The 11640-nt window shown below is 58.3% G+C and overlaps 1 protein-coding gene across 5 annotated transcripts in view; it reads left to right on the top strand.

The window, feature by feature from the left end:
* DDR2 (discoidin domain receptor tyrosine kinase 2) overlaps positions 1 to 11640 on the top strand; it is a 42411-nt gene that overhangs the window by 29867 nt on the left and 904 nt on the right. For 2 of the 5 annotated variants that reach the window (XM_025043921.1, XM_006907840.3), the window contains exons 9-16: positions 861 to 923; positions 1692 to 1822; positions 3394 to 3604; positions 4395 to 4618; positions 5784 to 5911; positions 7642 to 7833; positions 8122 to 8356; positions 8694 to 8843. In XM_025043921.1, the coding sequence (XP_024899689.1) occupies positions 861 to 923; positions 1692 to 1822; positions 3394 to 3604; positions 4395 to 4618; positions 5784 to 5911; positions 7642 to 7833; positions 8122 to 8356; positions 8694 to 8843 (1334 nt within the window). Of the gene's footprint in view, positions 1 to 860; positions 924 to 1691; positions 1823 to 3393; positions 3605 to 4394; positions 4619 to 5783; positions 5912 to 7641; positions 7834 to 8121; positions 8357 to 8693; positions 8844 to 9806; positions 10139 to 11640 lie in introns of those variants that run through there. The other 3 variants (XM_025043922.1, XM_025043919.1, XM_025043920.1) reach the window with 3 other exon arrangements.

Here is an 11640-nt window from a genome sequence, read left to right as displayed (position 1 = left end):
CGGACCGATTATTTCACGTGAAGTCTTGTTAAGAGCAGACGTTTAGATGTTCAAAGCAGTGCCACCTGCATCAGCTGGGGACAGCGGATTCCTACCTGTGCTCGGGGCTGTGTCAGCAGAGCGCTCGGCACACTCAGCGCACCACGGCCAGCCGTAGCGGTCAGCCGGTGTTCCCTCCAGGGACCTCGTCAGCTCTAAGTCCAATTCCATGGTGATAGTAGTTTTCACTGCAGCCCGAGGCCTGATTCAGAGATGCACGTGTTGGTGCCAGATACCCCCCTACTTACACAGCAAGGCGAAGGAGAAAATCAGGGTCTTGGGAGGGAAACGGTCTCGTAGAAGGAAAATGCGTATTCTAATTCTCACCTCCTGGATCAGACCAGTCAGAGGAAGACATTAGTTGCCGGCATCAGTCTGGCAAAGACGCCTTGGCATCTGGCTCCAGTGTCAGTTGTCTCTCAGGATCAAGGCTTCATCTACCGACCGAAGGGCTGGGGCGGAGACGGAGGTGAAAGCTGGTTTAGAAGACAGTTTAATGCCCGGGGAGAGCACCCCGCGGCAGTCTCACGTTCTGCTGAGTTTGCGTCTCACCCCCTGGGCGTGCTTGCTGATAACGGGGGGTCGCAGCCCTCCACACCTCTGCTTCTTAATGGCTTTGTGCCGTGGCACCCAGTGTGCAAAACGGAAACAGAAATTCACGGGAGAAGGGTCGCCCCACTCAGTAGATGAAGGGCGGTTAAGAAAGGCTGGTGGCGACCCACGAAACCGGTTCCACAGCGTGCAAGGTCACACCTGCCTTCCACGACACCGCAGCCCCGCTGCCCGCCCTGTGGCCCTGACTCGCCCTTGTTCCGTGACAGATGCTGCCATGTACAACAACTCTGGGGTCCTGCCCACGTCGCCCGTGGCACCCACGACCTACGGTGCGTGTGGGTCCTGGCTGTGGGAGGTCAGCGGGGCGAGGAGGCTGGGGGTTGTGGAGGCTGCAGTCTCGGTGGGAGGCTTGGCCCCCAGCAGCTGTGGGTGAGCCGTTCCCTGGGGGGCCGGCAGTTTGCCTCACCGATGAGGCCTGAATCCACCCCTCCCCGCTGCTGGTTTGAGTGATCCCGCAGCCAAGGCGGAGTCTGGAGCCGTCCCAGCTGCTTCAGGGGAGTCTGGGGAGCTAGGGGCAGAGACACAGAAGGGGATATTCTCAGGGGACAGCCATGGTGGGGGTCTCAGTGAAACAAAATGCTAGTTTCTCTCGTTGGAGATAATTATGCAAAAGCATCGTACCCATTGCTCCAGACACTCACTGGCCACGCGAGCCACTATCTGAGCATCGCGTGATCGCCTGTCCCTAAAGACAGCCCTCAGCTGCCTCGCCTCGTCTCAGAGGATGCAGAGTGAGACTGTTGGTCACCTGTCTCCACGAGGTGTGGCTGGGGCCAGTAGCCCCAGGCCGCGGTGAGGAAGGAACCGAATCTTGGGAAGACGAGCAGAGCTCTCCGCTGCCCAGGCTGCAGCATGACGGGGTGGCCACTGTCCCCGGGGAGGCGTGCAGGTGCAGAGCACAGCAGCAAGGCCCGAGGACAGAGCGGGAAGTGGCATCTCGCACGGTCACGGGTCTGCCCCGTCTCTCGTCCAGGCCCCTGTGTGCCTCCCCGCCCCAGAGGTGACAGCACCCTGCATCTTTCTCTTCCTGGTCACAGACCCAATGCTTAAAGCCGACGACAGCAACACTCGAGTCCTGATTGGCTGCTTGGTGGCCATCATCTTCATCCTCCTGGCCGTCATCGTCATCATCCTCTGGAGGCAGTTCTGGCAGAAGATGCTGGAGAAGGTGAGGGCACAAAGCCGCTCCTCCCCCGCTGGCCCCCGGGAGCGAGGCCGGACAGTCAGGCCCCCGGGGCCCCAGAAAGCGGCAGGTGGAGAAGCTGGTGGCTGGAAGGGCTCGGAAAAGAGTAAGCCAGTCCATGTCCCCGTGTTTGGAATGAGACTTTGCAGCCTCCCTAGAACACTGCTCCCAGTAGGTGGACTCAGCTCGATGTCACCTTGAAGACTCGGGCTCCCTGGGTGTGGGGTGGGTGGCAGTGTCTGTGTTCTCAAAAGATCGCAGGTAGTTGTGATGCACAACCCACAATTCCTACAGTCTCTTCTTCACTGTTTGCTTGTTTGTTTTGTGGGGTGTGTGCATGTGTGTGTGCATGCATATGTGTCTGCACGTGCATGTATGTGCACACGCATACAGGTGTGCATGTATGTGTATGGTTGTGCACGCACATGTACATGCATGCGCACTGCATGCACGTGTGCATGCGTGCATGCATGTGTGTCCGTGCATGCACATACTCTGTGTGTGCATGTATGCACGTGTGAGCGTGCATGTGTGTGTGCGTGTGCATGCGTGTCGCATCTATGTAGGCATGTGTGTGTGCGTGTATGCATGTGAGTGTGCACATACTCTGTGTGTGCATGTATGCACGTGTGCGCATGCACGCGTGTCACATCTATGTAGGCATGTGTGCATGCGCGTATGCGTGTGAGTGTGCATGTGCTCACGTATGTGGGTGTGCACATGTGTGCATGTGTGAGTGTGCATGCAGATGTGCATGTGTGCACGTGTGCATGTGTATGCATGTGCACGAGTGTGCATGTGCACACACATGTGTGTGCACATGTGTGCATGTGTGAATGTGCATGCAGATGTGCATGTGTGCATGTGTGCCTATGTGTGCATGTGTATGCATGTGCACGGGTGTACATGTGCACACACATGTGTGTGCGCTGTATGCATGCATGCGTGTATGTGCATGTGTGCGCACATGTGAATGTGTGCATATATGTATGTGTGTGTGTGCCTGTGTGTGCGTGTGCATGTGTATGCATGTGCGCGTGTGTGTATGTGTAAAAGCATCTGGATCTGGCTTCATTAACACTCAGGCCGAGTTCCACACAGTTCAGTCCCACATCCTGGCATGAGAAGGTTGTGGTGCTCCATCTGAGTCCCTCCTCAGAGGCTTCTCATCCAGCCAAATCATCTGAATAATTTTCATTATCTTGGTTCGTAAACACATCGGGGCAGGGGGTGTCCCCGTGACCCACAGGGCCAGAGCGAGGCGTCATCGTGTTGGCGCGCACTTGCCGAATTAGCGAGCGTTTGAATTTACGCTTTGCAAGTGGAGGCCGCGGAAGGCGGGGCCGCGAGGCTGCTGTTTGCAGAGCCCTGAAATCCCCTAAGGGGCGGCTTCCGCAGGCTCCCAGCGGTGAGGGGCTGTGTCTGGGGCGCGTGCAGGCCCTGGGGGACGCGGACTGCAGCTGGGAAGCGGTGACAGCCTCCATCCCATGGAGGGGGGTAGGCGGGGGGACCGGCCGCTGCGCCCCCACGCGCTCCCCCCTGTGCCGCCCCTCCAGGCCTCGCGCAGGATGCTGGACGACGAGATGACCGTCAGCCTGTCGCTGCCCAGCGAGGCCAGCATGTTCAACAACAACCGCTCCTCGTCGCCCAGCGAGCAGGAGTCCGGCTCCACCTACGACCGCATCTTCCCGCTGCGCCCCGACTACCAGGAGCCCTCGCGGCTGATCCGCAAGCTCCCGGGCTTTGCTGCGGGCGAGGAGGAGCCAGGTGCGGGCGGGGGGCGCATGGCAGACGCAGGCTCAGCCCACCGGGTGTTTGGGGGGCCCCTGCGGAAGTGGGAGCAAGAGGGTCAAAGACGTTGCTAGGCGTTTAACCGGAAGAGCCGCCGTGGCCCCCCAGTTCACCCTCCGCGGTTGGGGCAGGGGGTCAGCACCCAGATAAGGAGTCCACCCGGCCACCCAGGTCACCGCGGTGAGGTCAGCGCCAGGATCTCCCCTGGGGGTTGATAAATAAACGAAGCGACCCCCCCGCACCCCAACTCCCAGTTTAGCCGCCCAGATACTTGTCAACCCGTTTCCGCTGATTTCTCCTTGCGGAACGTGTGTTAGAATCAGACCAGATTTTATTATGAGAATCGACGTTTCTTGCCTTTCCTAAATAGAAATGCCGCTTGATAAGACGGTGCCAGCTGATTTAGTCACGTAAATTTAATCAGAACGTTTTTAAATACCTAAACTCGGTTAAATCGGCGATAGTCTTTAAAGTAACACGCTAGTAAGTCTGCAGCCTTCCTCCCTGCTCTGGTATGGGGGGCCTCCCTGTGGTAGCTTTGCCACGGACGGTCCGCGGGGGGTGCTGACCATGCCGTAGCGAGCGCTGGTGGTGAACGGTGGTGGCCTTCCTGAAGGCCACAGGAGGGGTCTCTAGGGGAAGCGAGGAGGGATGTCACGAGTGTGCCCTGGCCGCCTGGGGCAAGTCCAGCCCCCCCCACTCGGTCCCTCCTCTAAGCGATCTGCAGAGACGCCCAGAAGGCGACCCACCGGCCTTGTCTTGGCAGGCTGCAGCGGCGTCGTGAAGCCAGCGCAGGCCGGCGGGCCCGAGGGCGTGCCCCACTACGCAGAGGCTGACATCGTGAACCTCCAGGGCGTGACAGGAGGCAACACGTATTCGGTGCCTGCGGTCACCATGGACCTGCTCTCGGGAAAGGACGTGGCCGTGGAAGGGTTCCCCAGGAAGCTCCTCACTTTCAAGGAGAAGCTGGGCGAGGGCCAGTTTGGCGAGGTGAGCCGTGCCTGGTAGCGCAAAGGCGGGGGCTGGTAGCAGTGGCCGCGGGAGCGAAGTGCCCCTTCCCAAGGGGGTCCACATGCGAATGTCTCGCCCCGAGGATGTTCCTCAAGGGGACGCGTGTGGGGCAGCCTCATCTTTGTCAAGCGCCTCTGACTTCTGTGTAGGAGTTTTTAAAACAGGCAAGTCACTGGACTTAGTAGATCCTGAAAGACGCTCCACGTTTCAGTGTTTTACAATAGGTTACAGAGGGTGGGGACCCACAGATGCGATCATCTTGCCTAAGCTGTCCAAGTCCAGCCTGATAGCCTCTTTGCTTTTTCCCTTTTTCATGAGGATTATGTATAAAATGGTCAAAAACAACCTCGCCCTGCCTTTGGTCCCAGAGCCAGCCACTGAGGAATGAATCACCGGCTAAGACAAGGCGGGGCTCTCTCCTCAGTGGCCCCAGAGTCATGTGTGTAAGAGCTGGCTCGTCACCCTGATTTCGGCCCCGTGAACCTTCCAAAACGAACGCAGCCATTTAAGTTACAGAAGGAGGTCCTCAAGGCCACCTCCGCACTCCAGGAGCAATGCTCGGCTTGACAGGCGTGGTTGGTTTTCAGGGGTGGGCGACACGCTTGTCCCTTGTCCCTTTGCCCTCGGAGGAGATAGACTGGCGCAGGCCTGTTCTGCTGCTGTCATTCATGGGCGTTGCTTGTAGGAAGTCGCCTTACGGCTTGTATGACCAGGAGATAGACTGGCGCAGGCCTGTTCTGCTGCTGTGATTCATGGGCGTTGCTTGTAGTGCTAATGTCATCCTGGAGAGGAAGTCGCCTTACGGCTTATATGACTTGGTAGCTGAACTTCCTTGACGTGAAGTTCAAGCATCTGTCCCGAGGTGACACTTGACAGTGAGCGTGGCTGTCACAAAATGCTACGCCGCAGATTCGCTCGTCCAGCACGCAGTGTCCCGATCTACGTGTGTCGTTGGTAATGCAGTAACGATTCATGTTGTTTTTGTCAAATCTCCGAATCAAAGATAGTTCCCCGAATCTTCTGGTTGGCCTTCGGTCATTTTGCCCAAGTGGTAAGAGCTAGTTTATGCCCAGGAAGTGCCCCGCAGAGTGCCGAGACGCCCTCGGGAGGAGCGAGAGGCTGAGACGAGCTGCCCGTTGTGTAGGTTCACCTCTGTGAAGTGGAAAGGATGGACACGTTCAAAGACAAGGATTTCGCCCTGGACGTCAGTGCCGACCAGCCCGTCCTGGTGGCTGTGAAGATGCTGCGAGCAGACGCCAACAAGAACGCCAGGTCTGCGGCTCCGAGTCCCCTCTGTGTGTTTCGCCTTCGGGGCGGGGAAGGCCGGACGCTCAGCAGCTTGTTCTCTCGGGCCGGGAGGCGGGAGGCCTGCGAGCTGCCTCGCGCTCCGCGGTTAGGGTCCATTTCCTGACGGGTCAGCATCGCCACCTTTGTTCTCCGCAAACGCGCACTGTCCCACGCCGTCCGCCCCCGGGGCTGCTCTGCTTCCTGCTCCCTCCTCCGTTGCCCAGACGTCCCGTGGCCTTGGCCGCCTCCTCCAGGCAGGCTTCTCAGCCGCACACACCTCCCTCCCTGCGCCTCTCTCTTCTCCCTTCATCCTTTGCCTCTGTTTACTTCCTCGCCCCTTTTCTCTCTTATGCTCCTTTTCTTCTATGTCCAGCACCACCCCCCCCAAATGCAGAGCTACTTCCACTTGGAAAAGTGCCCATGGACCTCAAAGCAAAAGGACCACAGTCCTTTAGCGGTTTCCAAACTGGGACCCACCCCCCACACTGCGGCTTCCAGCCACACTGCGCTGCCCGCAGCCTTTCCGCTGTACGGATGGTGGGCCCGTCCCCACCCGAGAGCAGCTGCCGGGGAGCCCCAGGGCCCCACATCCGGGGACCCCACGCCCGCCTGGGGCTGCTGGCCATTTGTCTCGCTGGTGGTCAGAGTGCGAGAGACCAAACTATCCCGTGTCCAAGTGGCTGTGAGTTCCCCAGACGGCGATGGGGTTTCGCGAGGAGCCTGGCGCTTGCCAGGATGTGGAATGCAGGCAAGAGGAGGCGAAGAGGTCAAGCGGGGGCTGGTCTGTCAGTCTGCATGATGGGGACATTGTCTGGGCCCCCAGAGACAGGGAGCAGCCCCCACGCTTAGCCGAGCGCACGACTCGGGGACTGGAAGGGGAGCACAGCCGAGGACACGGGGGCTTCGGCGTCGTCCTGCAGGGCACGGGTGGGTGTACCCCAGCCAGTGTGCACCCCTTGGCAATGGCGCTGGCCCGACTCAGCCCCCTCAGGCCGTGGAGTGCCCCGTTTTGGGGGGACGCAGCTGATCCGCTTTGGGGCCGTATTGATAGGGTCCGGCTCCCAGTCCGGGATTCCTAGAAATCCCACAGGAGGCGGGGGACTGCCCGCCCCACCGGTGGCTCTGGGGGCGTGGCCAGTGGCCTCGCTTGCCCATCACCCCTGGGAAGGCTGGAACCTTCCGAATGGAGTACGGCTGTCACCGGGTTCTCAGATGATGCCAGCCTTGGCCAAGCGAGTCCTGTCTGGCAGCGCCCACGTCACCACGCAGACCTCGCAACGGGCTGCGGGGCGCTTGGGTTGGGGGCCGCCAGTGTGGGGGGCCAGGGAGTGGGCAGCCTGGACCCTGCTCACCCGCACCAGAGTCCCTGCTTTCCTAACGGAGACTCCACGGCTGTTTACAGGGTGGCCCCTGAGCGTGTGTGAGGAGCGCTGGGCGGCTCGCGTTCAGCCTCCGGCGCAGCAGGCCTTTCGGGGGACGCCCGGCATGCAGGCGTGGCTGTGCCACGGTGCTGCTCTCAGGCGTCACAGTGACGTGAGAGGCGCCGTGCCCGGGGGGAGCAGAGCGGGACAGTCGGGGTGCCAGAGTCTGTCTGCTGCAGGCTGTGCAGGGGAAGTGGGGAGGCGGGCAGGGCGGGGCTTCGCTGCGCCCGCACCGGCCCTGGCGATTCTGACCCGGCCGCGTCTGGGCGTGCCTCTGCGTGTGTGTCCCCAAAGGAACGACTTTCTCAAGGAGATAAAGATCATGTCCCGGCTCAAGGACGCCAACATCGTGCGCCTCCTGGCCGTGTGCACCGCCGACGACCCGCTGTGCATGGTCACCGAGTACATGGAGAACGGGGACCTCAACCAGTTTCTTTCCCGCCACGAGCCCCCCGGGTCTTCCGCCAGCAGTGTGCCTACTGTCAGGTGAACAGCCGGGGCCCCACCCTCCCCAGGGTCCAGCACCGGCCTGGGCCTGGAGCCGCAGCCCCGAGCCTCCCAGCTCATCAGCGATGCGGGCGGGGGAGGGCAGAGTGGAAGGCGCAGGGCCAGCCTCCCTGGGGCGTCGGGATGATGGGAGGAGGCCCACAGCACCCTGGCGTGGGTTTGGGACGGTGGCTGCGGTCGGTGAAGCCAGCGCCTTGCCCCGCTGCAGCAGGCGCCTGTCTCGCGGCTCCCTCTCCCTGCATTCAGCTCGCGTTTGTGTTTCCGCAGCTACGCGGACCTGAAGTTCATGGCCACCCAGATCGCCTCGGGCATGAAGTACCTGTCCTCACTGAACTTTGTCCACCGGGACCTGGCCACGCGAAACTGCTTGGTGGGCAAGAACTACACCATCAAGATCGCCGACTTCGGGATGAGCCGCAACCTGTACAGCGGGGACTACTACCGCATCCAGGGCCGCGCCGTGCTCCCCATCCGCTGGATGTCCTGGGAGAGCATCCTGCTGGTGAGTCCCCATCCGCTGGATGTCCTGGGAGAGCATCCTGCTGGTGAGTCCCCATCCGCTGGATGTCCCGGGAGAGCATCCTGCTGGTGGGTCCCCATCCGCTGAATGTCCTGGGACAGCACCCTGCTGGTGGGTCCCCAGCCCACCGGTCGCTATGGGCACAGCCGCCATGGGCATGGACCCGATGGAGATGGTGTCAGAGCGCGTCCTTCTGGGCCCCCAGGCAGGCCTCACGGGTCCAGCCCTCGCCCTCAGGAAGGGGGTAGGTGCCAGAGGGCGAGAGACCACTGCTCCCTCCCTGCAGGCTGTTCTGAGTCCCCTTCTCCTCATCAAACAGGGCAAGTTCACCACGGCGAGCGACGTGTGGGCCTTCGGGGTGACCCTGTGGGAGACTCTCACCTTCTGCCAGGAGCAGCCCTATTCCCAGCTGTCGGATGAGCAGGTCATCGAGAACACCGGGGAGTTCTTCCGGGACCAGGGCAGGCAGGTGAGAGCTGCTGGGGCTGGGACGTGCCCTCAGGCGCTCGTGGAGGAGGGGACAGCGCCCGACCTCCCAGGGCGGGCTCCTGGGGCCGGCTCCCGGGGCGGTGGTCTGGTCACTGGCCGTCCAGGAACGGGGGAGGCTGGGCCTTCCCAGCGCCCATGCCAACTCCGCTGTATCGCGGGTCTGCCGGGGTCACCGCAGTCACGAGGACTCGCGTCAGCCCCAGGAAGTCAAATCCTGTCTCGCGCATTTGATCTATTTCTCGCCCTAGACTGTGAGGTCTGTCTTCCTGGATGAAAAGCATAAGCTCGAGAGTGAATGAGTGAATGAGTGACTTCTTAGGGTTCGTTAAAATTTGGTTCGGGGGTCGGCGGTGTTGCTGGGCTCATCTGTCAGGGAAGGCGGGCGTATCCTGGACGTGCTGCTCCCGGGCAGGCCCCTCTGCGCCTGTCGTGGCCCCTCGGGGCTCACGCGCGTCCCAGTTCCTGGCTGCGATGCTCTCAGGTTTGTCTGGCTTGCTCGGTTTTTAGATTTCCTGTGAGATGTGGGATTTAAAGCTTGCTGGTGGCCGGAGCCCCGAGCGTGCCCCGAGCGTCCCCACAGCGTCCTGGCTGCAGCACACCCTTGGGGTGGGACATCTTGAGCCAGAACGTGATCGTAGTTGAACGGAGGGAGAAGACTTGTGGAAAATGAAAATGGACCATGAGTGGCTGTAACAGAGCCGAGTGAGCAGATCGAGGAGTGACAAGGGACTGTGCATGTGACCAGGGACTGTGCGTGTGACCAGGGACCGTGCGTGTGGCCAGGGACCGTGCATGTGACCAGGGACCGTGCGTGTGACAAGGGACCGCGTGTGCAGGCAAAGACATTGTGGCCTGGGCCCAGCCCTGCCCTGGCTCAGCAGGTGTCCTGGCGGCTACAGCCCCTGCCCTGAGGAAATTTAGAAGGAAATTACTTTCTTCCCAGGACAAAGGGCAGATTTGCCCCTGTTCAGGAGATAAGGGAGCAGAACCGGAAAAAATCTTTTTCCTCTCGGCCCAGTCCCTTGCAGTCACCAGGTCGACGTCTTGGAAGTCCCATGGCCAGTCGAAAGTGGTGCGTTCCATTAGAAAATGTAACCTTCTTTATCCTGACGGTGGTTTGCATTTGAATGCGTCCTGGAATTACAGGGGGAAGGAGGAACAGCACGAGCCTGGCCTCCCTCTGCTTATCACTCAGTGACCGAAATCCCACAGAGAAAACCTTGCCCGAGGCAAAATCTAACCAGCATTCAGTGAGCAATCCGCCCATACGTCCACCGTCCACCGTCTGCTCTGCGTGCGAAATAGTCTAGCGACTTAGCACGAAGTTACACACTAGTTTTTCAAATGTTATGCTGTTCAATTTCACAAGAAAACACTGTTTTATCGTTTAATGGAGTTTTAATTTCTAATAATCTCTGGAGTTTAATTTTTCTTATTTATTTTTAAATATTCAGTTTAAAACGGTCTGCCATTTTGACCTTAATTAAATGCTTAATCAAACATATTTTGACCAACTACCAAATGGTCGAGTAGTAAAGCCACATATTTGATTAAAGCCGGGTGTTACTGTGATGTGCCAAGTGAGCTTCTTGCTTCTAAGCATAAGTTTAAATTTCTGAAAAAAATTTATTAAATTTAACATATGAACTTACTAAACATAATTTATTAAATTTATATTTATATGTTGTTATATATTACATATTATATAAACTTATAATTTATATTTTATCAATTACTTTAAATTTTATTATTAAAATTTCAGTATTCAAATTTTAAAAGTCCAACATGAGAAGTGCAGGGTCAGTAATTCCTCAACACCAGAAGCTGCTAGGTGGACTCCGGTCACTACTCCACACGTGTCACCTAATCCTCTGCTAGGTGGCACGGCTGATGTCACCAACTTGTTAAAAACATAGCGGATATAATGCAGAAGAAAACTTTTCAGCAACATGAATTCTGGAAGGTATTTTATACTTAGGGTCCGTAGCTTAGGCAAAGCTTAAGCCCCTTCTATTCAGTTGAAAGGGCTTAGAAAACTATAACAATAATTTCAATAATTAAAATACGTATTTGACATTTTTGGTTTCAATTTATCATAACAAATTGTGAGGAATTTCCAGAGAGGGCTTTTCTTAAAAAACTCCAGGTCTAAATGGATTTAAATAATTACAAGTTGAATGCAGTTTTAGAAGTTTATTTTGTTTAATGTTACTAAAGGTAACAAAATTCTACAAATATAATAAGAATCATTATGAACTGTAACTTCAGTTATTCGCCAAGGTTCTTTGTAAAGGGCATCACTCGTCCCTGGGGAAATGCAAATCAAATCCACAGTGAGATGTCAGGGGCACTGGTCAGAATGGCCGTCATCGCAAAGACAGGTGGCAGCGAGAGCTGGCAAGGCCCACTGCACCATTGGCAGGAGCGTCCTGGGAAAGCCGCCGTGGAACAGCGTGCGGGGTCCTCAAAGAATCAGAACTGCGCGGCACTGCCCCGTGGGAGCAGTGCTGGCCTGGGACTCGGAGGGGCGGGGAGCCCGACGCGGCACCCGGTCAGAGGGCCTGAGACGTCTCTTTGGGAGGAGGTGGCTTCCCTGGGTGGACAGAGGCAAAGGGGAGGCGCCGACAGCTGGGATTATAGGTTCCGGGGACGGCCTGGTGGCCAGCGGGGCGGTCCGCGGGGCGGCCCCTCGCTGGTGGCAGCAGTCAGCCCAGCGCTGTGGCGGTAGAGCCCGTGGAGCCCGGGCTGGGGGCGGTCAGGGCGTGGAGGACTCGTGT

This window comes from Pteropus alecto, unplaced genomic scaffold, assembly GCF_000325575.1.
Source record: "Pteropus alecto unplaced genomic scaffold, ASM32557v1 scaffold101, whole genome shotgun sequence".
Taxonomy (NCBI): Eukaryota; Metazoa; Chordata; class Mammalia; order Chiroptera; family Pteropodidae; genus Pteropus; species Pteropus alecto.
The sequence above is the reverse complement of the archived record's forward strand: the minus strand, read 5'-3'. Positions and strand labels throughout refer to the sequence as shown.